The sequence below is a fragment of the Agrilus planipennis genome, unplaced genomic scaffold, assembly GCF_000699045.2.
Source record: "Agrilus planipennis isolate EAB-ADULT unplaced genomic scaffold, Apla_2.0 scaffold324, whole genome shotgun sequence".
Classification (NCBI taxonomy): Eukaryota; Metazoa; Arthropoda; class Insecta; order Coleoptera; family Buprestidae; genus Agrilus; species Agrilus planipennis.
The window spans coordinates 59960-85553 of NW_020439055.1; the positions used below are offsets into that span (position 1 = coordinate 59960).

Here is a 25594-nt window from a genome sequence, read left to right on the forward strand (position 1 = left end):
GCCTTGGGCCTTCTGCCCAGCGCTTCGTTCTCCACCGTTCAACGATAACACAGCAGTTAATAGTAAAAATAATTAGATCGTAATGTCCTTCTAATTAAATGCAAAGTTCAAGTAATATTTTTAATAGAAGTTATATATAGTTTTGGTTTCTCAATTTTATACAGTTTGCATATTAAAAGAATTAATACTGTTGGTAACTTACTATCTTTATTAATTTTATTTTGTAGTACATAATAAACCATAAACTGTATAATTTGTAATTAGTATTTGGACTTTTTTTGGGTATTTAAAGGAGTACATGCCTATTATTAAAATGTAGTCTTTCAAGATTTTTTTGTACCGAACCATGGACATAGCCGAGGAGAAGCAAATGGGCCATTTTTTCTCTTAATCTACTTTTAGTTCAGAGATAATAAAAGTATTAAATAATGTAGAAACATAAAATGGAAATGACTTTTTGTCAATATGGTTTTATTTTTTTGCTTAAAATTCGTTCTGAACATTTGGCTTGACGACTTGTTTTGATCTAGCACTTCTTCCCCAAAATACGTCCATATATATGCCCATAAGATATTCATTCCAGTACGGATTCAAATCGGGGTTCTTCTTCCTCTTCAAGTTCAGGTGGAATGTCTCCTGGAGCGTTCCAATCCTGTACAGATCCGCTTCCTATACCCATGAAAACTGTAGCAGTTATTAGTAAAACTGTTGATGATATACCGAAAAGAAGACGCCACCAGCCTGCGATCTGAAATGCACATTTTATTGTAGTATTGTCCTTGAACGTATAGAAGTAAATTCAAAAGTCGCGAACAAACCTTCAAAAAGTCTCAAGGGAAATTGGAAAAGGAGGATTTTATTAATTCCTATTTGAACTTCTAGTAGCAATTACAATGATTTATGGTACGAAAGTTGGAGACGAACAGAAAGGATTCAAAGCAAGTATATTAGATGGACCCTGAACCTAAATCAAAACTAATCAAACTATGATCAAGCTTATCAAAATAGCTACCAACACAGCAAAAAGAACTTAAGAAGAAGAAAGAAAGAATACCTTGAAAGAATGCCTTAGAGTGGAAAGTAAACCATAGATGAGAAGTAGTAAAAAAGACATCAGAAAATAACAATGGAAGAAGAGCATAAAAGATTACCTAGAGGATAAAGGATGATCCTTAAAATCTAATAATGAAGTTTTTATTTTTTGGAATAAAAAAGCATGCTCATAGTTATTCTTCAAACCGATAATTAAACAAATGCATGCAATAATTCTTTAGAACTTACTGATCCATGGAGACCCTCGGAAACTGCGTAGTTGGCTGCTAACAAACCAGCAGCACCAATTGTTTGGCATAAGCCAAACACAGTTCCTAGAAGTAATTTCAATTCGTATAAAATATTACCACTAGCAGTTTATTAAATATAAAGAAAATGATGGGTTCTGTGGTGTCCAGTTTCTGGACTTCATAGCCGCGAACTAGACTTTAGAATTCTAGATCTCTGCACCATGTTGTCTGTTATCGAAGTTTCGATTTCTATCACAAGGGATATCTTCATTATGAATTTAAATTGAAAGAGCCTTGAAGACGTCCTGTGTGATCTAGGATGGAACGAAATACTCCTACATAATATAACGTAATGCAAATCTAATAAAATCCATCAGTGTTATGGTCAAGGATATTCGTCGGCGATTCAAGCGGAAACATCACCTTAATTTCAATTTTTTCTTTGTTCTAAATAAAAGTAAATGAAACATTGAAGATTTTGTCCGTTAAAGGAAAAAAGTCACTCTAATGGCATTTGCTCTTGCAATATTAAAGTTATTATTAAAAGTTGAAAAAATCATGTCTTTTAATGATAAATAGTAAATTTAAATCAAAACCAATGTGATGTTTGTATTCAGCATGCTCAAATTATTCAGAATCGAGTCTCATGGTTAAAATGGAACAAAAAGTTTGTTCAAGTTTAGCACCCTTCTGACTCTAGGAAATCGGAAACCGTCCCATTAAAACACATCTCAGGAACATCCCCTCTGTTTATTTCTGGGGAAGGGTAAAACTGCATTAATATAATTGTCCGTTCTTGCTGACTAAGAGGTTATTGTTCCGTGTCTTATCACGGAGATCACTAAGCCGTAATTTCAGTTTAAGAGACCGACATCCTTAATAAAGAAGGGGGGGTTTATTGTTCTGACTAAATATGGATAAACATTCGCATTTAAGCATAAACCACTAAAGCAAGAACTACATCAACGAGAATGGAAAGAAATACCTGCAAAGTTTGGGGCAATGTCGGCTGCACTGGCATAAGCACCGGCAGGTGTGGCACCAGTTAATGCCAAGGCAGCTGTATATAGTGCTGCAGGGGCTGCAGGATCACACCCTGTATATCCAAGTACGAACATGCACGCCGCTGGTAAAAAATGTGCTGGAAGAAATGCTTTGGTCGTTCATAATGACTAACTAATCTATGTATTGTTATTTTAAATTCATGAGACATGTCGCATTCTATTAACTTTGTCTCAGTAAATTTGTGGGTTTTATTTTTTCATATTCTACTTACAAATATAAACAAATAACTTTCTGCAAGAAGTTGTGGAGAGTAATCCTGATTCTCTGACGTGATCAACCACTATTCCGAAGGTGAGTGCGGCAAAGAAATGACCGATATGGGGTAACGATGCCAAAACGTCATCCTACGAGTTAAATATTGGATCAAAAAAGTGATTGCATCAAGTTTGAGAAAATTCGTACAAGCTCAATCGAAAATCCATAAACCAGCTTTAGATATTTCGTTACTCCCAACATTAAAGTAGCGTCCGCCCATTGGCTTCCTACAACGGCTATACCACAAGCCCATGCTGGTTTCGACATTAAAAGTCTTCTCCATGGAAGAGTTTTGTGTTCCTGGAGTAGTGTATTTATATGTATACAAATATTTAAAATTGAAACTATTAATTGGTTGGTTAGTAATTTATCGAAAATACCAGACGTGGATTGTAAGATTTCTATTTTAATAAATCTCAAGAGAACGCTGTAGATAATTAATAGTAGAGCAGCAGTAGTAAATATTAAGGACTCATGTCAAATATATGAAATATTTCAGCTAGCAGCAGATATCGGTATCATTTCGCAGGTACTATTTTGGGAGGGTTGTCTTCTATGAAATCAAAGCTTTCGACCTCTACAGCGGCGATATCATTTAAACCCGTAAATAAGTATCATGCCACATAATTGTTACAACAACTATTCTACAGTGACATACTGATCTACTGCAAATAATGTTGCTGTATTGCTGAGTTTGTTTACATTAGATCTAAACATCGATTGAGTTTGATGAAAAATACAAAACAAATGCAACACTGATGGTGCTAATTACCAACTGATTGAATGCTACGTTGCGTTGTCCAGGGCCGGAATTGAATTTACTTGTACTTTTAACTATGTTTTTTTTGAAAATTGTGGAGTTCCGGACATATCCTTAATTTTCTTGTTTTATAGTGGCCCTATCATATCCTGCAAGTTCTGTACTTATTTCGGTTACACCCTGCATAAACTTTAGTTAATGTTAGTATTTATATTGAGGGTTGTAACTTGTCGCCCAACAAAAATTCGAAAAGAAAGAAAATAAAAATCAGTATAGAAAGGCATACGTCTCGAATTGGTCTGTTGGGGTGTAGAGATTCTTCGACAAATCGCCACCATAGGAAATACCATATCGCTGCTATCATTGCTATGAAATAACTTAAACAATCTCGGCCAAGGTATTTCACAAGAGGTGTTCCAACAATTCCAACAACTGCGTATCCCAAATTGACAGCTAAATGCAGAAAAAATTCACATTGGGTCGTTAGAATCCTACAGGTATATTGTTACCTATATAAAATGTCTGTTACCTGTATAAGTCGACACGAAGGCACTTATTCGTTTTGGTTTGAACCATGTAACTGCTAAAACATGTGCTCCTGGCCATGCTGCACCCTTGGAAAGACAAAACATTTTTCAAATCTCCCTAACAAAACGTTTTTTATGTCTTTCAAAAAACTAACTTAAGGTGCTGTTCATAACTGTAATGTTTCTGAAGAAGGAGTCCGTTAAGCTGCTCAGAAACATATGCAAGGGAAGAGCTTGATACATGAGCAGCGTGGTTTTTTTATTGTTAAAAAAATATATATATTTGACGTATCGAAGAGAAAGATGTACAAAAGGATCAATGTCCAATTTCTGTGTGCAATAGTCAGACTGAAGATGACGTATTTCTTATTTCCTGTAGATAATATTTTTTTTGGAATCCTAGAGATTTATTGTTTTAGATGGTTTTGATTAAAGAGATAAAATCAAAATAAAATCACTATTCCTCAAGAAGAGTAAAAGGACCACGCTGTTCTATTAGGAACGCAGAAGAGAGGATAAAACGACAGCATCGTGGATATTATCCCAGACTTGCTTTAAAAGCAGAAGATTATTATGAAGTGCAGTGTAGAATAAAGAGGAAGTGTTTCACTACTACTCATCTTCCATAAATTTCATTTGAACATCACCTCTTATAACCCTTAAGAAATTGTACCTCCTTTTTGATCATACTTTGTATCAGGATTTCATAAAACGGAGTAGACATATCAAGCTAAAACTTACCATAAACATTCCCTGGGCAATCCGCACCGCCACGTGATACGGAGTGAGCCAGGCAGCAGGAACCATAACGGCCAAAGCCCCCGCGCCCAACACACCCACCCCGTAGAGTCTTTCGGCACCCACGCGTGCTGCTATCCTACTTGCAGCCAGCGGTGACGCCAGAGTACCCCACATGAATGCTTCCCGCAAAACCGACTCGGTTTCGTCAGTTCTCGTCATCGGAATCTGAGTGTGTAAACAGAATCCGCAATAATTATATACAGTCAAGCACTAATTGTACCATATATTAATTGAAATCTACAGAACTTGTTTTTCATTAATTAAAATAAACGAATGTACAGGGTGACCTAAAAATGAATTAATTTAAAATATCTCAATTTTATTAGACGGGTTGGAGAAAAAGGTTTAATACAAAACTTGTAGGACCAAGAACCAAAATTACTTCCGGATATGTAGCACGATGGATAAATTAACCACGATATAAATGTATCGTTCTCAAAATAGGCCCCAGATATTAAAAATCTAATCAAAAACGAAGTCAAATTTTGCAGATGTGTTTCGTAGGGTTAGTTATTTATAATTTTTTAGCCAAAACAGACTGTTTTCACATTCCTTTAGTCTTTACCAAGATTTTCATCAGAATTTGTGCGGAAACGTTCGTACCAATTTTCACATTGTAAAGGTTACGATTGGTGCAACTTTTTTTTGTTAAGTTTAAGAAAACTTCGCTGGTAATTTAATCGTTGCTATTTCAATTTGTTTTCTTTAATGATAGCACTGGCCCTAATACTTACTTCGATGTGGGGTATGGACCGCACCACATGAATTTTAGTAATGTTTCGTTCATCTGGGTCCTGACAGTAGCGAGTAATATAGCTCGTATTTTCAACATACTCTGCAAATTCTTCGGCAGTAATTCTAGACGTTATGTTGGCTCTCAGGGCTACGGATGCAGATTGCTCCACGATTCCGCAAAGAACAAACCCAGTTATTACGAAAACTACGAGGACCTGTTGTGATCCTATTTGTTCTAAAATGTATAATCAGTTTTGGATTTTTTTAAAAATAAAATTGTATTATGGATACTATGGCGTGGAAAGATGGAGCTAGTAGAAGGTATCCAATATAAAATATTTGAAATGGATACTAACAGAACAGTAACAATAAGGGAAACTGAGTATGGGAAGAGGACTTCAAAGACAACAAGAACAGTGATAAAATATGAGAAGAAACTAAAAGGATTGGAGAATGAGGATACCTGTATGAGTATAAATATGGAGAAAAACAATATTATAAATTTATATGACAGGAAAAAATCATTTAGCGTCAGATAATGGTGTACAAATTCCAAAAAGCAAGAAATGAGAAAAAAGTAGGAAATATGCGAAAAGAAAGATACAATAAGTGGAGAAAAATTAAAAAATATTTGGAAATAAGGGTGTGTAGGGTGATTGATGTGAATTGTATGGAAAGAAGGAGGAAGAATCATTGAAACATAGGTGTATTTGAAAGATGCAGGGAGAATAATTAAAAGGATGAGTCCAAGGGGACCTTAAGTAATGGTGGTTATAGTCTAGCTACATTGAAAAGGATATTAAATAAAACAAAAAGGAAAAGTGGAAGGTAATATCCAAAAACGATTTGACATTGTAATATTGGTTTGTCATGCTAATTGTTCTTGTTGCTTTTGCTATTTTCTTTCTTTTAAAACGAGTGAGAATTATACTCATGTGAAGAAAAGAAACATGCTAAGAGTACTCCAGGAGGGTTTTTTCGAATGGTACCTTTTTCGATAAATATAATGAGCACCATTTTGGAAGTTTAATTTTTAAGCCAGAATTACAGTTGGAATGGATACAATTAATAAAATGTTAGTAACACTGCTCTAATTTCCTTTACTCATTTTTTGGGCTATTAATAATCTGGTTTAACGTGCAGTATAAATAAAACTACTTACCGTTAACAATCTTTGTTGCAGCTTTCTGAATTTGTATACTTCCTCTTTTTAATGTGGCCAAACCAGGAGTCATTTTGGACTTGACTAAAATAGTTCACTTTCCGTTTCTATCGTAGGTACGTAGGTTCTTATTTCGGCCAAGTTAACAGTAAACTGCTTATTCTAAGACTTTATTGTCATGATAATTTAATTGGACAATTTAACTTGTTATACACTACGCACCAAAGTAATCGTTGCCGACTTCAACAAATTAGTTATGTTTTAAACTTTATCGAACGCTTCCTTTAATGTTCTAACTGTCATTATTTAATTTCTGACGAAAATTCAAAATTTATATTGGGTACTTTTATCTGTTACCGAAAATTCTTTCTTTTACTACGGTGCCTAATTTATATTTTATTTTTCCAATCGGAAGGCTTTTACCATGAGTATACAAAATGAGAGTAATAGTAAAGTGGTTAGTAATTCACCGAAATTATCCGGGGTGGATTGCGATTTCGAACTTATTAGTTTCCATAAATTACCTTCCAAACCGAAGGTTCCTCGCAAATGCAAGTCGACATAATATCAACTGGTTACTGGTAGTACAGGGTCATTTACTGAAATTTTAATGGAATATCTTTGGCATACTCAGTGCTTATTCCAAACCGCCTTTGGCGTGATGATAAGAACTAATACGTTCGAAATTGCGATTCAGGTCATGGAGTTCCGATAAATTTCTGATCAAAGAATTAATTTAGTTGACGTTCCTTCCTTTCCACCTAAATTGAGTGGTAGTTTCAATTTGATAAGTGGATACCTTCAAAAGGCCGTCATCAAACATTTGATAAGCTGAAGTTAGCAGGAGTTGTGAGTAAATGACGGTATATCCTACAACTTGAAAATATTATTGCAGGTTGAAATACATTGGTATTGTTGATAACGAGGAAATTATAGATGGAGCTTAGACCCTTAAACCACCGAAGTTGATCTTACTCAACACTATATATTTGAAAAACCTAAGGGAAGGTTTAATAACTAAGAATCTTCAATGTCCTTCTTAGAACAAGGTTAGGCCCCCAGTCTACCCAAAAATCGATATACTTTTGGAATACATTTTGTAAAACGTATTTTGGTTTTGTTTGGGACCTTAAACAGGACGTCTCCAAGGTTTGTGTCCCCTAGTACAAGAGGCCCAGGGCGGGCTGACCCATTCGCCCACCTTTAATTAAACATTGTAGAAGGCCGTCGTCGGTTGAAATTGCTTCCTAATATATGGTTATCACGAGGGGCGAGCTTCTTCAGAGGTCCTTCATCAATGCTGGATGTGAATTGGCGACTTCTTCAAAAGCGTATTCTGCGGACAGAAGCCGATGCTGTATGGATTACCCAAGATCCACAAAGCTAATATTCCTCTGAGATCGATACTAAGCGCTCCCGGATCACCATACTAAATCGCGAAACACTTGACCTCGCTTCATCAGCCTCCTGTTAGAAAGAGTACCATTTACATTAAGAACTTTGCTGACGTCGAACGCAAAATCCCAGAGATCAACATTAAACCAGGAGACATCCTTACGAGCTTCGACGCCATCTCGTTATTCACCAAAATACTGCTGACAGGGTATCTTAACCTGGAGAGTAGGATCTTCCCTGTAGACATGTGCAAGATCTTCGAAGTTAGCCTCGTATGGAAGGTGGATTACTACGAGCAGGTAGATGGGGTGACAATGGAAAGCTCACTAAGACCGGTCATAGCCAAACTCTTCATGGAGCATTTTGATAAGAACGCTATCGGAATCTCGTGGTACAAGCAAACTGCTTGGTTACTATACGTGAATGACACCTTTGCAAATTGGGGACACGGAATGGAAAACCTAAACTACTTCCTCCAACACCTGAATAGGCATCACCCTAGTATCCAGTTAACCATGGAGACTGAAAATGGCTAACATTTAGTATTCCTGGAACCTATTTCGTATGCAAGGGGGATTCCTACGAGCAGGTGGATGGGGTGGCAATGGGAAGCTCACCAAGTCCGGTCATAGCCTAACACTTCATGAAGCACTTTGAAAAGAAAGCTATCAGAACATCGTGGCACAAGCAAACTGCTTGGTTACTATACGTGAATGACACCTTTGCAAATTGGGGACACGGAATGGAAAAGCTAAACTACTTACTCCAACACCTGAATAGGCAACACCCTAGTATCCAGTTCACCATGGAGACTGAAAATGGCTAACATTTAGTATTCCTGGAACATATTTCGTATGGAAGGGGGATTTCTACGAGCAGGTGGATGGGGTGACAATGGAAAGCTAACCAAGTCCGGTCATAGCTAAACATTTCATGGAGCACTTTGAACAGAAAGCTATCAGAACCTCGTGGTACAAGCCAACTGCTTGGTTACGATTACCTGAATAGACAACACCCCAGTATCCAGTTCACCATGGAGACTAAGAGTGACTAACAGTTAGCATTCCTGGTCGTACTAGTGAGGAAACGAGGCAATAAATTGGGCCACATAGTTTACAAGACACCTACACACACGGACATGTTCCTGCATGCTATATCCAACCACCACAGAAGGATCTGCGAACTGAAAAATCTCCAGACGGAACCCAAACAATTATAGACCGCTTTCGAGCCAAATGATTACAAATGAAGGTGATCGAGAGATCAATGAATTGGAACAGATTAAAGGCATCAGAGATCAACGAACAGCGCACTATCCTTCTAGTATAACTACCGTGTCCGGAACAGACACGACTTCGAAACCATCTTCAAACCTTCTGAGAAGATCTAGCAGACCAGCAGATCTGCTAAGTGCAAAAGGGACTCGTTTCAGCCCCTGGGGTCTATCGTATACCATGTTCCTGTGGAAAGATCTACATGAAGACCACTAAGAGATCAATGGAAACAAGACCCCAGGAGCACAATGCAAGCTGCCGGCTTGGACACAAAAACTCTTTGAGAACTACAAATTGCTAGCTTTAGTCAATAGCCATCACAGCAGGATATTCAGAGAGGACATCAAGATCAAAAAACATATGCAGAATTTCAAAGAAGGAGGAGATCCTCAGACTTAACCAAATCTGGAACTCGAACGCGAACGTTAATGACCTCACAGGTAAAAGCTTTATATAATAGGAATGCGAATTATGTTTTAAAAGTAAAAATGTTTAAAGCATAAAGGTTAATGAAACATGATGAGGGTTTAGAGCTTTGAAGGTAGATTTGGGGAAACTTTAATCATGAGAAAATGGACAATTTAATTAAAATTCACTAAACCTTTGAAAAGAACGTAAAATTTTGTGGTAATTGTCCAATTATTCTCCTTATGGTGTTATTAATGTTATATATACCGTTTTTACGAAAATTCTGATAAAATTGATGCATTTAAGAGATGATTTCTCATACATATGTAGGTACCTACATTAGTATTCAATATATTACTGATGTTAGCTTTTTTATTTTTTATTTTAATTGTTCAAAATACGATAAAGTTTTAAAGAATAATACATTTATAATATAAATTTTAATAATACAGTAGTAATTGTTTCTTTATTATTATTGTTCCTTTTGTGGAGTTAAAACTGCATTTGAATTTTACCTCGCGCATGTGCTAACGGTACTTTTCATCTAGTGGCCCAGTAAGAAATAAGAAATTCAAACGGGTTGTGTCGTGTCGGATGTGTCTTTGTTTATAGCAATTCTTTTCGTTATTATTGTATGTAATTTGTCGGTTTAAGTACATTCTATTTTTTGACTATATTGATGTAGTATTTATTAATCGCGATCGTGTTTCTGTTATCTGTTTAACATTTATAAATTTGTGGACTTTTAAATCCGTCTTTTGTGCTGTTGCTGCCTACATAACCTCAACTTTACAGGTAGTTGTTTGCTCATTTAAATTTTTATTTTTGATATGTTGTTAGATGAAATGAGAAACAGTGGTAGTTACTGTATTTATGTATTTCATAAGTATATATTGTATAAGTCGGTTACATTTGTGTTAAATTTGTTAATGGTTATTACATTAATTAATGTATCTAATTAGCCATGGTAGTTGAATTAATTTGCATAGCAGACATCCTGATCTTCCCACTCTTCAGCCAATTGATCTATGAATTTTGGTCTTGCGAACTTGTTCTTCCTATATTCGTTTTCTAAATATTCTCTAAATTGATTACTAAAATATTCATCTATTGCTGCCCACAGTTTTATACTGTACCACAGCATTACAAATAAGAACACCACACACCTAAAAATAATTTGAAACATTTTCAAAATAGGTTTACACTTTATTGTTGATAAAGTCTCATGTAAAATTTACACTTATTATTTATCTGGGAATTCTAGTGTAATAGGTTCTTCTGTGTAACCATAAAACGTGTTAAAAGCATGTCTTATATGGGGCCAAGCCATGGTCAGAAACACTATAAAAGAGTTACAAATAACAAACACTTTCATTAATTCAACTCCTTGTCCTGTACGAAGCCAATTAGTAAATGTTTGTTCATCGTCTGAGTCTACACCATGCTTGTTATCTTCTTTATTCGTTTCATCAGTTTCTCTTTTCCTTCTACTTTTGCATTTAGTGGTTAATTGGTTTTTCATTATACTTGTTTTCCAACAGAAATTTGCACATCACTTAGAGAATAGGAGGCAAATATGATTTCACTCTTCTGAAAAGATATAACAAGTAGATAAATTAAATGTAAATCTAACGAATATTAACAGAATTGAGTTACAAGTTAATTGCATATTTGTTAATGTATTTGTTTCAGAAAATATTGAGTTCAGAAAAGTTTAATTCCAACAGAAAACAAAAAAATTACACATATTTGCAGGGGTATATTTTTTTTATATTATTTTCCCATATTTATTCTGTATTTGTTAATAGTTATAGTGGGAAATAATTGAAATAGGTTTGGTGGTAACTTGTTATTTAATAATTATATAATTTAGGAAAAACTTTTAAATTTTAAATTCTTATGCCTTTGAACCTGTTGAGTCACCTGTTACAGATGCAGTGATTTAATGTATCTACTGCTCATTCTGCCGCTGCATTTCAGATGGCGCAGGGAGTATGATTTTAAGAAATTAAGTATTTAAATCGGGGAAGTTTGCGCAGTATGTAAGGTGTTTTCCCCCTAAAGCGCGTTCTAGAACTTTGTATGAATAAGAGTACTTAGGTAGTATAGGATTTTTATTGGTTTTTAATTTATCAATATTTCTTGTGGTGACATAAATTGTAATATAAATGGTTTAGAAGTATTTAAAATACTGAAATAAATGCTCCTTAAATACGTTATATAATGGAGTTCCGCATAATATTATGGAAAGCATGTTTATGAATAAACATAAAAGATCAAATGGATACTAATAATTCTCTCCTGTTGAATCTCATTTCAAATTCTAATGTTACCCCTACTTTAAATATTGACAATTATATGGAATCTATCTGCTGAAAAATAAAATCAGTAACAGATCTGACGGTCGATCGGGATCGACGGTAGAAGGTTGGGAACAAGCCTTTTACTAGGTCACAAATAAATGTACATCAGCCCGTAAAGGATAAATGTTCGATGATTGAATAATGTCGATGTGCTGCATCTATAATAATGCTGCGATCTGACACTTAATCTCGTTTAGGTTTCGTTACGTGAAATTGTACGTCGTTAGTTTAATAATTTGAAATTCCTGGACAAAGACATTTGATTGTCAATATGGCGTACGCTTTACACATTATCGACCCATTTTTCGCCATAAATGAATCCCAAAATAATAGAGCCAACGATTTACAGACTTTAAGCACCGACGCACGAGAAATGTTAAAGAAATACTGACTTGACGATTAATCCAGTAAATAAGTGAAATTTACGCGAAAAGCGATTTATTAATGAATAATTATGGTCCGGGTCATTATTCATTATTTATTAAGTATAAAATTAAATTGACTTGTAAAAAATAATTATTCGGTATTGGGTTTGACTCAAAGAACAGTTTATGAGTTCTTGGACTGAGACTGGTCTCGAGGTGCTTTTGGGTAAGTAATCATGACGACTCTTTTTTCTGAAAATTTTCCACAATTTCTTTGAAAAAGTGTATTACGTTTATTGCCTGGCATATATGATAGATGCTTTTTAAAATTGATCAATTTTAATTTCTATTGAGTAATATTAATTAAAAAAATTCAATTTATAATTATTCGTTTTTATTAATGTAATAAAAACGTAAAAATTATTTTGTGCTGCACTTAACTTACAGCCTTTTGTCAGTATTTCTCGGGCTTCGAAGGTCCTTAGAATTATTTATAATTCCTATAATTTTCATTTCCCAAGGAGTCTCTAATTGTCGTTCTTTCAATTATACATAATTATAGAAGTTTCTTGTCAGTTCTGACGTCGCCTAATTAAACTTCTGTTGCAAAAGGTTCAAAACCCGAACAGTAATAGTTCGAGGAAGCAAAACGAAAAGATCGAGTTTTGACATATTTCCTTTGTATGTATTTTGGGGTTCTATACTAAAAGTGCATAACTAAAAAAATGAAGTAGTAGCGATCCGTGTCCTCTTCTCCAGCGGGCAGTGATGGTTTTCTAATGATACCTAGTAGTTAAACGATAATTAGGAGCTACAAATTGCTAAAGGATTTCGCGGCCAGTTGGTGAACTGAAGCTGGAGTTGCTTCCTAACGTTTCGCTATCACGAGTGACGACCTTCTTCAGAGGTCCTTTTATCTCCGATGCTGGACGTGGACCGGCGGCTTCTCCTGTTCAAGTTGTATTTTTGCCGACGGGTAGGGTGTGGAGCTTATTCCGATTCAGAAAACCGTAGGATAAAACACCTGAAGCTAAGTCCGAATTACTTCTATCAAATTTCGAAAATTTCGATTCAAGAAAAGAAAACTTCAGAAATTACAAGCAAAGATTTGAAAATTATATTTCACTCAAACGAATTTCTGAAAACAAAGAACGCTGTGTTAAATTGACATATACAGAATTAATGAAACTGTTAGAAGCTCATTTGGCACCAAAGAAAAACATCTTGGTCGCACAACATCAGTTTCTTTCAAAGTACCAGTTCAATTGCGAGTTCGAGTGCACCTGTAAAACATCGATTGCCAACTTTTTCTTCGTCCTTAATTCATCAGGGGAGTTAAAGACCACAATATTAGAGAACAGCTACTACAATTAAAAACTACTACTTTTCCCAATATAGTAGAAATGGTCATCGTCTCTGAATCTGCAATAACTGATTCGAAGGAGTTGGCTGAGAAGATTTCGACGTCCCTGAGTTCAACGGAGATCAACAAAATTCATGAAAAATCAGTAAAACATCAAAATAAAAACCAATCTTCACAGTAGCACTCAACGTTGAGGAGATCAAATAAAAACAAAAACATAAACCTCAAAAAATCCAAGGTCGATTACACGCAGCTAGGTTTGGAAGGCATCTGCCTCCGATGTGGCCCAGGAATCGTCACAAATCGTGACTGTTTAAAATGTTGCTTATGCCAAAAACTAGGTCATGTGGCAAAAGTATGCATAACAACTCTAATGAAACATAAGAAATCAAACGGTTTATCCACACATCAAGTCATGCACGTTTGAGACTATGGCATCTGTCAAGTTCGAGACGACGATAAGAGGGCGTACGTCCAAAGTAATCGTTAACATTGAGGGACATCCTGATTCAGGCTCTGGATTTACTTTCCTGCCCCGTGACGAATTGACTCACTTAAATTTGGACGTGCCAGTACAACCAGCAACCATCGAATTCCAATCGTATCCAGAGACTCCTTCGTATCTAATCGAAAAATCAAAGTTAATATCGAATTCAACGCAATAACAACCGAAGAACAGATCTTCATTGTACCTGAAATTTTTTCTGCCATTCTCGGCAGAACCTGGATCTGTCAACTCAAAATTGACTTGGATAGCATTGATAGAGAAAATTCCACTTTGGAACATCAAATATACGCCATCGAAGTCGACGAATAATTTTCTAGATTTTCAAATGTTTTTCAAGACAAAATTGGTAGTTCACCTATTTTCAAGGTCTGTTTTCACCTTCGACAAAATGCCAAACCTGTCTTCTACAGAGAACGAAAAATACCCTACGCCATCGAGTAGACCAAGAACTTCAAAATCTCGAGAAAGAAGGCATCATAACGAAAACGCAGGCCAGCGATTGGATATCACATCTAGTTGTCATCCCAAAAGTAGACGGCCTGTGTACGACTACAAAATCGGAGTTAACGAACGATTGGTAAACACATACTACCTAATACGGAAGATCGATGAAATTATTGATAGCTTTAGGAACTCACGATATTTTTGTAAACTAGATTTGTACAAAGTTTATCTCCATATTCCAGTAGACGCCCACGCAGCTGAAATTCAAACGATGACTACTCATCGAAGTCAACCGACTTTCTTTTGGAATCAAGATAGCACCAGCTGAATTTAACCGCGTTATTGATCAGATTCTTAAAGACGTACCCAAGATAGAATCCTATTTCAATGACATCATTATTCACGGATCTACTGAAGAAGAGTGCACCAAGAACCTTGTGACTTGCCTCGAACAGCTACAAAAATTCGATTAATAAGACATTATTCAAGTCAATAAGCGCAAATGTAAGTTTTTTCGATGAAAATCGAATATCGCGGACATGTCATCGCATACAGGCCAAAAAGATCGAAACCATTGAGAAAATGTATAGACCAAGAAATTTGGACGAATTCGATCCGTGACGTTTGGAACGGATGATAGATATGCAAGAGATGTATACGTCGTTCGTTGATCTCTGATGCCTTTAATCTATTTCAGTCCATTAATCTCTCAATCTCCATCTTTTTGTAGCCATTGACCTCTAAAGCTCTAAAGATTCTCCGGTTCGCAGATCCTTCTAACTTGTTCAGTCAGGGTCCTGATGGTACTACACTTCTGACTTGAATGGTGATTGGATAAGACGTGCAGATACTTGTCCGTGTATATAAGTTTCCTGTACATTGTGTGAACCAATTCATTCTCAGTCTTCATGGTGAACTGCATGTTGGGGTGTTGTCTGTTGAAGTGTTGGAGGAAGTTGCTTTTCAATTTCGCTCTCCCAAATTATGAAGTGTATCGGAATTAAGTAGCTGGCTCGATATCTTTCTCCTCAAAGTGTTCCATGAAGAGGTTAACTGACCGGACTTCGTGGGCTTCCCATTGCCACCTTATCTGCCTGCTCGTAGAAGTCCCAGACGAAATAGCTTCTAGAGAGGCAAACCTCAAAGAGCTTGCAGATGATCTTGGTCACTAGGTCACTAGGTCAAGCCACCCTGTCAGCGGTACGTTGGTGAGCGAAAGTCACAAGGTCACAACCTACCTGGTTCAATATTGATGTCTTTTGGTGCAATGTTGATATCTCGGATCTTGCATACGAAGTCCTTGATGTAGCTGGTGCTCTTTCCCACACGAAGCTGGGGCAGCGCTGCCAATAAGTTTTTCTCTAAGTAGTAGGTTGGTGATCTGGGGAAGTTGGCTAGAGGTCTCAGGGGAACAACAAGGGTATATTCTATAAGTATTACTCTTTACTTTCCATTAAACAAGGTAGACTTAAGAAAATACTGAATGTTTATTCTTTGGCTTAGGGTAATAGTCGAACGTAGCTTATGATAGATGGGCATTTGCAGTAACGGTGTATTTCAAGGATCTCTGGACATTATTTAATAAGCTTTCTGGTATGCAATTCAGGAGTGACTGTACTTATAGACAACCTACAGTCAGTCTGATATTCCACCTCATTTATCACGATCATAAGATTGCGGTAGGAAAAGACAACACGAACAAAGTGAATGTTGTTGTGGTCTTCCTGTGTGTCCTTCCATTTGTTTATCTTTTTGACTTGACAGAACTTCAATGACATTAACTCATTCCGATCTACTTTTCAGCAGTGGTTTACTATTCTGAAAACTCGTTTTGATATGGATCTGATTTATGTAAATTGAGCAATCACTTCGTGGATCCTGTTTTATCCTATCGTAATCTAAACAGCCGTAAAGAAAATTAAAAATTAAACTTAATTGGTAGGTTTCTTTCATAAAGCGTGCGACATAAGTTGTTTAACGTTCTATTTCCAAAGCCGAGTAATTACTTTAACAAATTTTTAAAGCTAATAGTTTAACGATACGAAATCCTCAAGGCAGGAATTCTAGTCGAACTTCGCGTCTTTTATCTATCAATTTGCTTTTAAACAAAATTGTCAGTTTCCGATAGTTTATACCTATATTTAAAACTAAGAACAAGGTTATTGAGAACCGTAACAGTTTGTAAAAAAAACTTTCTATTTCGTACTCTTACATAACTAATTTGTTTACCTTTGTATGCAGTTGATTTTCTTTTGCGGTTGCTCAAGTGATGGGGAACGGTAAGAAGCTATCAATCCAACAATTGGTTTTGGCTCTATATTGTCCGTTTAATGGTAAACATCCCCTGTCAACCCTGTGGTGTACAACGCACACTTTGACAACGTCTTCTGCGGTCGTTCCAATTTCAAAGCCTTATTGATACACCTCGACATAATCTCGTTACTACAAACTGACGCAAGCTTGCTTTTAAGAAGTCCCACAAGTGGCTTCGGCCTTGAGACATGCGAAAGCCCGATTTTCAATTATTCGCACAAGGAGGTCGTTGGAGGGAGAGGGCATTATCGAAATCGATTTTAGCTCAGGATTGAGATAATTCAATAAAATGTTAGAAACAATTTGTAATATCGATTTAAGGAAAGGATTGAATACTCCTGACCCCTTGGGCAATCATTAGTAGGTTAAATAAAAAGCTGGCAATTGAGTCATTACAGTCTTAAATAAATTGGTAGGGCTACTGACCAAAGAATGAACCGGATGCGAAAAGTGGGTGATTTGTGCGATTTAAAAGGAAAAGTTAAGAAGCGTTTGAGATGTAGTGTTGTAAAAGATTGATGAAAATACTGTGGATAGAAAAGGTTAAAAACGAGTAGGAAAACTGTATAGGACTGAAGTTCGGATTAGTTGGAATCAATGACTTCACGCAGGTTCTGAATAAGATCATCTTGATTTGGCACTAATCAGAAATGTAACGTCTTAATAGAATATTAGTAGACTTGATCCAGACGAAGTTACCTTGTGTGGAACTGTTTAGGTTGCATCATTTGACCCTGATAAAGTTATCTGATTTGGGCTGAATCAGAAATGTAACGCCTTAAAACATCTAGACCTAATTAGGTAACCAGACTTGGTTATGCTTGGTTTTGATACAGTTGTAATAGTCTCTCAGGATATACCGCTAAAGGGTTAAAATAATCCACATCAGGACCACATCCAGTCTTAATAGTGCATGCCATAAAAGGATTCAGATACGGTATTCAAATTAGGACTACATCAGTCTTAATAAGGCTTGCTGTAAAAGTATATCATCTTTAGGGTCAGATCAAGCTGTTGCTGTTCAGTTCCTGACCATATGCTATAATAGAAGATGTTCTAGTAAATTCTAATCCAATCCGGATGTTGATAGGGCTGCCCTAAAAAAAATCTAGTCGGGAGAGGGCGCTGTGGAAACGAATAAGGAAATGAAGAGATGGGATGGTAGGACTCCTTTTGAGTTATAAAGAGATAGTGAGAGACATATTAGAAGCAGAAACAGTAGTAGGCCTATATTGGATAATTTTTTGCAAAAAGTTAGGGATGTGAGATGTTCTATTTTTGGTGAAATGCTAAGATTGGTGTTGGCAAGGAGCGGAGGTGCGTTTCTTACCAATTCTCTGACCGAGGACTCTTTGATCGTGATGATGATGATGATTAATTGGGTCACTATACACCTATATTTGACCTTACAAAGGTGTAGTGGAATCAATAAAAATTGATTTTGATTTGCGCAGTGTTAATTAAACAAATTTAGCTTCGATCAACAATAGTGTAGCTGAAATAGTGTAGCTGACGTTGACATGGAGAAGTCGCGATGAATATTATTAAATTACTAGGTTGATATCTCGGATCTTGCATACGAAGTCCTTGATGTAGCTGGTGCTCTTTCCCACACGAAGCTGGGGCAGCGCTGCCAATAAGTTTTTCTCTAAGTAGTAGGTTGGTGATCTGGGGAAGTTGGCTAGAGGTCTCAGGGGAACAACAAGGGTATATTCTATAAGTATTACTCTTTACTTTCCATTAAACAAGGTAGACTTAAGAAAATACTGAATGTTTATTCTTTGGCTTAGGGTAATAGTCGAACGTAGCTTATGATAGATGGGCATTTGCAGTAACGGTGTATTTCAAGGATCTCTGGACATTATTTAATAAGCTTTCTGGTATGCAATTCAGGAGTGACTGTACTTATAGACAACCTACAGTCAGTCTGATATTCCACCTCATTTATCACGATCATAAGATTGCGGTAGGAAAAGACAACACGAACAAAGTGAATGTTGTTGTGGTCTTCCTGTGTGTCCTTCCATTTGTTTATCTTTTTGACTTGACAGAACTTCAATGACATTAACTCATTCCGATCTACTTTTCAGCAGTGGTTTACTATTCTGAAAACTCGTTTTGATATGGATCTGATTTATGTAAATTGAGCAATCACTTCGTGGATCCTGTTTTATCCTATCGTAATCTAAACAGCCGTAAAGAAAATTAAAAATTAAACTTAATTGGTAGGTTTCTTTCATAAAGCGTGCGACATAAGTTGTTTAACGTTCTATTTCCAAAGCCGAGTAATTACTTTAACAAATTTTTAAAGCTAATAGTTTAACGATACGAAATCCTCAAGGCAGGAATTCTAGTCGAACTTCGCGTCTTTTATCTATCAATTTGCTTTTAAACAAAATTGTCAGTTTCCGATAGTTTATACCTATATTTAAAACTAAGAACAAGGTTATTGAGAACCGTAACAGTTTGTAAAAAAAACTTTCTATTTCGTACTCTTACATAACTAATTTGTTTACCTTTGTATGCAGTTGATTTTCTTTTGCGGTTGCTCAAGTGATGGGGAACGGTAAGAAGCTATCAATCCAACAATTGGTTTTGGCTCTATATTGTCCGTTTAATGGTAAACATCCCCTGTCAACCCTGTGGTGTACAACGCACACTTTGACAACGTCTTCTGCGGTCGTTCCAATTTCAAAGCCTTATTGATACACCTCGACATAATCTCGTTACTACAAACTNTAATCAGTGTATCACCCTTGAAGGGAATTATGTTGAATAAAAAAAACGAATTTTGCAAAAAAAATGTGTTTTACTATTTTAGGCCGGGGATTTTTCAATTGACCTGTTAGTCCTGTTTTTGTTACTTACTGAACTTTTCAATTTGACATTTGTCGTTTTAAACTGATAACGTACCTAAAACTTTTCCGACAATTAATCTACATAATAATAACGATTTCCGTTTCAATAGGAAATCAATTAATTTTCTTCTTCATCACTTCAAGAAATTTTAATTTATCTTCTTAATTAGAAAGTGTCCGTTTGAACAATAACAAATTGTCCTTCTACTTCTATTGGTTTTCTCGCCTACGCCAAGTCACGCAACGTCGTCGGCGTTGGCGTCGTCGTCATCGTCGTCATTATTATGCGGATAACAAAAAATATTACGGCATACAAATAATAATGCACTTCTCGTTTTATTTAAATGCGAGTTGTAATTAAAAGTTGGGGAGTGGAGTAAGAAACAACTTCACGCAGCGGCGTAGCAAGAGAGCTATGCGACCTTTAAAATAGAGATCAAATAGGTGAATTTTGCGTGAAGGGTTCTATGGTTGACTCCTAAAGTAGTTAAGGCCTCCAGGTGGAAAGGACTGATCTCCCTTACGAAGGGTCAGACGTTTCGTTAACAACGGCAGCTGAAATTGCACTGCAAAACTCCAAGCTGTATCTTCCACCCGTAGCGTCAACGTATCTTCCACTGATGAAGTCAGCCGCAATTTAATCTTTAAATTTGGCTCATTATGTACTTGTTATCGGACGTTTTTCCAACGGCCATGGTTGGCATCCTTGAGGAAAGTAGCGAAATCGTAATGTCACTTGCTGCCGTTGTACTGAACATGACCAAATGTTGGATGAACAATCCTTAGTGTTCTCCCAGTAGACCACGGTCATCAAAGCTGAATAATATCGAGCACCATTCAGAAAATGACGGTGTTTATGTCAAGTTCATTGCAATAACTGCAAGTGTTTCTAGAAATTTGTCATAAAATTGGTGGGTACCCCAAAAAAAAAACTAATTGTTGGATAAACGACTCTTACCGTTCTCCCAAGAGACCACGGTTATCATAGCTGAATAATATCGAGCACCATTCAGAAAATCACGGTGTTTATGTCAAGTTGTTTGCAATAACTGAAAGGGTTTCTAGAAATTTGTCATAAAATTGGTTGGTACCCTCGAAATATCTAAATTCAAGAGACATATGAACATTCTTATAGCTGGAAGGGCGTCACAAGTGAGATCCCTGTAACGTATATCGATAAATAGGATTTATGATATTACGCACGTTGAATGAAGATGACTGAGATACCCTGGAGGAACTACGCCACTGACTCACCGGGAGCGCGTGAGGCATAGAGAGAAGAGGTGCCGCAAGGCGTCCCATCTGCATTTTCCATATAAAATACAACAAGCAAACAATAAAGCAACGAGTCGAACTGAACGAACGGCTCGACGGATCGTGCACGGAAAATGTTCTTCTGCCTGCTTGTGTCTGCATGTCGAGTCGAGTCGAGTCGAGTCGAGCCACGTGTGTTTAATAACGAGTGTCCGCCGATAGATATGAGCTTTGGACGGAGATTAACGGCGAATACGCGAGGAAGCTTTTAAATAAACAATCCGTAGGATGACTGAACAGCTCACATGCTTTCATCCTTCCGTTCATTATCCCTATCGTTTCAAATTGGGGAATGCCAGTTTAGTTTATACCATAGGGTTGCTTTAATTAAATGGCATACTGAGCTCAGTACTAGCAAGGCATATTATGTGTTACATAGTCATACAGAAAATTGAAATTGAATGGGACTCTGGGTAATTGCTTTCTGCCTTTCGAATTGTTTTTATCTTACACTTTGAAGCTGCCTTTCTGTGACTAATATGAATAATAGCGAATACAGCTTTTTGGTAAGGAGAGGCAGGATATTAAAGGACAATCTAAATAAGATACAAATAAAAAGGATGCGATTAATATTGTTAGTTATGCCTCTACCCCGTCTTCCATCCTGACTTATTGGTGCCCATAACATTTTAAAATACCTGTACTTGGTGGATGGATTTTATTTTTCGAAGAGGCGGATTTTAAATGGCTCATGAGATCCTTCCTCCTTTAGATCATAACTCTACTAGATGATCTTGATAATGACGTGGTCAGTCTAATCCCTTGAAGTGCATCAGCTAACTGCTGTCCGAAGTAAAGTTGGTTTTTACTTTAGGTATTTCAGCGTTGTTAGCGAATTGATGGGTTTTATTATTAGTGTAAAGGGAATAAACAGTAACAGTATAAGGCGCGTAGTTCAGAATGAGAAGGTATTTAATTAAGTAGAGATACACACACTCGTAGCAAATATACGAGAATCCGCACACATCATACATATATAGGTATATTGTATTATATGTAACGTTTCCATCTACAACGATGTGTTTTATATTTGTTCGTAAGCTACGAAGCCGTGTAGATATGGTAACACATGCTTATTCAATTTGTATTCATAAACCGATCCGCAGATTATGGACGTATTGTATGTTTTATTAACGAAACGTTGCGTTGTCGTACGCTCTTTTCATCGCCGGTAAAATATTCACGTGTTACATCACATATGTACATAATGAAGTAACATGAGGAGGGTTAGATCAGTTAGGAATCACTTATTAAACTTTTTCTTCACAAAACTTGTAGTCGTTACGTCAATTTTTCGACATCGGTTGTCTCATTTTAAGTGATCTTAATAAGATAGGTATATTGTGATTTAATTTGTTAAATTTTTGTGTTTCTTTGTCTAGTCAGGTCAATTAGTCTTGTTTTAAGTGTATCTATATAAGCCACTTCTTCCTATCTTCTGGCTCGAAAACTCGAACAACCGACATCCTTAATTATTTGCCAACAGTAATCCAGTCTAGGTTTACCTGTGTCCTTAACCTGTTTCTGCTTTTAATGTCTCACTAGCCCTTAATGGCTTAGAAGGTGTCCTACAAACCTATCCCGTCTGACAAATTGGTAAACGCTTTCGTGACCCGTAGATGAACTGGTGTTGCCCTGATTCGGGTCTAAACGCCGTCCTCGGTTGGAGTTGCTTCTTAGCGTTTTGTTAGCACGAGTGGCGAGCTTCTTCAGAGGCCCTGCTGGAAGTCGACAGCGCACATCGGTTGGAGTTGCTTCCTGACGATTTGGTAGTACAAGTGTCGAGCTTCTTCAGAGGTTCTTTCATCTCTGATGCTGTATGTGGACAGTCCACATCGGTTGGACTTGTTTCCTAACGATTCGCTAGTACGAGTGGCGAGCTTCTTAAGGGGTCCTTCTATATATGATGATCAATGTGGACAGTTCACATCGGTTAGAGTTTCTTCTTGACGATTTGCTAGTACAAGTGACGAGCTTCTTCAGAGGTCTTTCCATCTCTGATGCTGGATGTGGACTGTCCACATCGGTTGGACTTGTTTCCTAACGATTCGCTAGTACGAGTGGCGAGCTTCTTAAGGGGTCCTTCTATATATGATGATCAATGTGGACAGTTCACATCGGTTAGAGTTTCTTCTTGACGATTTGCTAGTACAAGTGACGAGCTTCTTCAGAGGTCTTTCCATCTCTGATGCTGGATGTGGACTGTCCACATCGGTTGGACTTGTTTCCTAACGATTCGCTAGTACGAGTGGCGAGCTTCTTAAGGGGTCCTTCTATATATGATGATCAATGTGGACAGTTCACATCGGTTAGAGTTTCTTCTTGACGATTTGCTAGTACAAGTGACGAGCTTCTTCAGAGGTCTTTCCATCTCTGATGCTGGATGTGGACTGTCCACATCGGTTGGACTTGTTTCCTAACGATTCGCTAGTACGAGTGGCGAGCTTCTTAAGGGGTCCTTCTATATATGATGATCAATGTGGACAGTTCACATCGGTTAGAGTTTCTTCTTGACGATTTGCTAGTACAAGTGACGAGCTTCTTCAGAGGTCTTTCCATCTCTGATGCTGGATGTGGACTGTCCACATCGGTTGGACTTGTTTCCTAACGATTCGCTAGTACGAGTGGCGAGCTTCTTAAGGGGTCCTTCTATATATGATGATCAATGTGGACAGTTCACATCGGTTAGAGTTTCTTCTTGACGATTTGCTAGTACAAGTGACGAGCTTCTTCAGAGGTCTTTCCATCTCTGATGCTGGATGTGGACTGTCCACATCGGTTGGACTTGTTTCCTAACGATTCGCTAGTACGAGTGGCGAGCTTCTTAAGGGGTCCTTCTATATATGATGATCAATGTGGACAGTTCACATCGGTTAGAGTTTCTTCTTGACGATTTGCTAGTACAAGTGACGAGCTTCTTCAGAGGTCTTTCCATCTCTGATGCTGGATGTGGACTGTCCACATCGGTTGGACTTGTTTCCTAACGATTCGCTAGTACGAGTGGCGAGCTTCTTAAGGGGTCCTTCTATATATGATGATCAATGTGGACAGTTCACATCGGTTAGAGTTTCTTCTTGACGATTTGCTAGTACAAGTGACGAGCTTCTTCAGAGGTCTTTCCATCTCTGATGCTGGATGTGGACTGTCCACATCGGTTGGACTTGTTTCCTAACGATTCGCTAGTACGAGTGGCGAGCTTCTTAAGGGGTCCTTCTATATATGATGATCAATGTGGACAGTTCACATCGGTTAGAGTTTCTTCTTGACGATTTGCTAGTACAAGTGACGAGCTTCTTCAGAGGTCTTTCCATCTCTGATGCTGGATGTGGACTGTCCACATCGGTTGGACTTGTTTCCTAACGATTCGCTAGTACGAGTGGCGAGCTTCTTAAGGGGTCCTTCTATATATGATGATCAATGTGGACAGTTCACATCGGTTAGAGTTTCTTCTTGACGATTTGCTAGTACAAGTGACGAGCTTCTTCAGAGGTCTTTCCATCTCTGATGCTGGATGTGGACTGTCCACATCGGTTGGACTTGTTTCCTAACGATTCGCTAGTACGAGTGGCGAGCTTCTTAAGGGGTCCTTCTATATATGATGATCAATGTGGACAGTTCACATCGGTTAGAGTTTCTTCTTGACGATTTGCTAGTACAAGTGACGAGCTTCTTCAGAGGTCTTTCCATCTCTGATGCTGGATGTGGACTGTCCACATCGGTTGGACTTGTTTCCTAACGATTCGCTAGTACGAGTGGCGAGCTTCTTAAGGGGTCCTTCTATATATGATGATCAATGTGGACAGTTCACATCGGTTAGAGTTTCTTCTTGACGATTTGCTAGTACAAGTGACGAGCTTCTTCAGAGGTCTTTCCATCTCTGATGCTGGATGTGGACTGTCCACATCGGTTGGACTTGTTTCCTAACGATTCGCTAGTACGAGTGGCGAGCTTCTTAAGGGGTCCTTCTATATATGATGATCAATGTGGACAGTTCACATCGGTTAGAGTTTCTTCTTGACGATTTGCTAGTACAAGTGACGAGCTTCTTCAGAGGTCTTTCCATCTCTGATGCTGGATGTGGACTGTCCACATCGGTTGGACTTGTTTCCTAACGATTCGCTAGTACGAGTGGCGAGCTTCTTAAGGGGTCCTTCTATATATGATGATCAATGTGGACAGTTCACATCGGTTAGAGTTTCTTCTTGACGATTTGCTAGTACAAGTGACGAGCTTCTTCAGAGGTCTTTCCATCTCTGATGCTGGATGTGGACTGTCCACATCGGTTGGACTTGTTTCCTAACGATTCGCTAGTACGAGTGGCGAGCTTCTTAAGGGGTCCTTCTATATATGATGATCAATGTGGACAGTTCACATCGGTTAGAGTTTCTTCTTGACGATTTG

The 25594-nt window shown here is 37.4% G+C and overlaps 3 protein-coding genes across 3 annotated transcripts in view; 2 read left to right on the forward strand and 1 right to left on the reverse strand.

Moving 5' to 3' along the window:
* Window positions 1-209: 209 nt before the first annotated feature.
* On the reverse strand, window positions 210-6736 carry LOC108742154 (uncharacterized transporter slc-17.2). Its single transcript, XM_018477218.1, has 10 exons — window positions 6589-6736; window positions 5426-5661; window positions 4632-4856; window positions 3893-3977; window positions 3650-3816; window positions 2751-2903; window positions 2560-2692; window positions 2269-2424; window positions 1282-1367; window positions 210-748 (listed from the first exon to the last, which is right to left on the reverse strand). The coding sequence occupies exons 1-10, from the start codon at window positions 6659-6661 to the stop codon at window positions 575-577; spliced, it is 1488 nt and encodes a 495-aa protein (XP_018332720.1). The 5' UTR covers window positions 6662-6736; the 3' UTR covers window positions 210-574.
* A 289-nt stretch (window positions 6737-7025) lies between these two features.
* LOC108742151 lies at window positions 7026-8519 on the forward strand. Its single transcript, XM_018477215.1, has 2 exons — window positions 7026-7031; window positions 8052-8519. The coding sequence occupies exons 1-2, from the start codon at window positions 7026-7028 to the stop codon at window positions 8517-8519; spliced, it is 474 nt and encodes a 157-aa protein (XP_018332717.1).
* Window positions 8520-10246: 1727 nt separating this feature from the next.
* Window positions 10247-25594, forward strand: part of LOC108742156 (FERM and PDZ domain-containing protein 2-like) — a 152892-nt gene continuing 137544 nt past the window's right edge. Inside the window, exon 1 of the mRNA XM_018477221.1 lies at window positions 10247-10460. The gene's annotated coding sequence lies outside the window, so the exon portion shown is untranslated. The remainder of the gene's footprint in view (window positions 10461-25594) is intronic.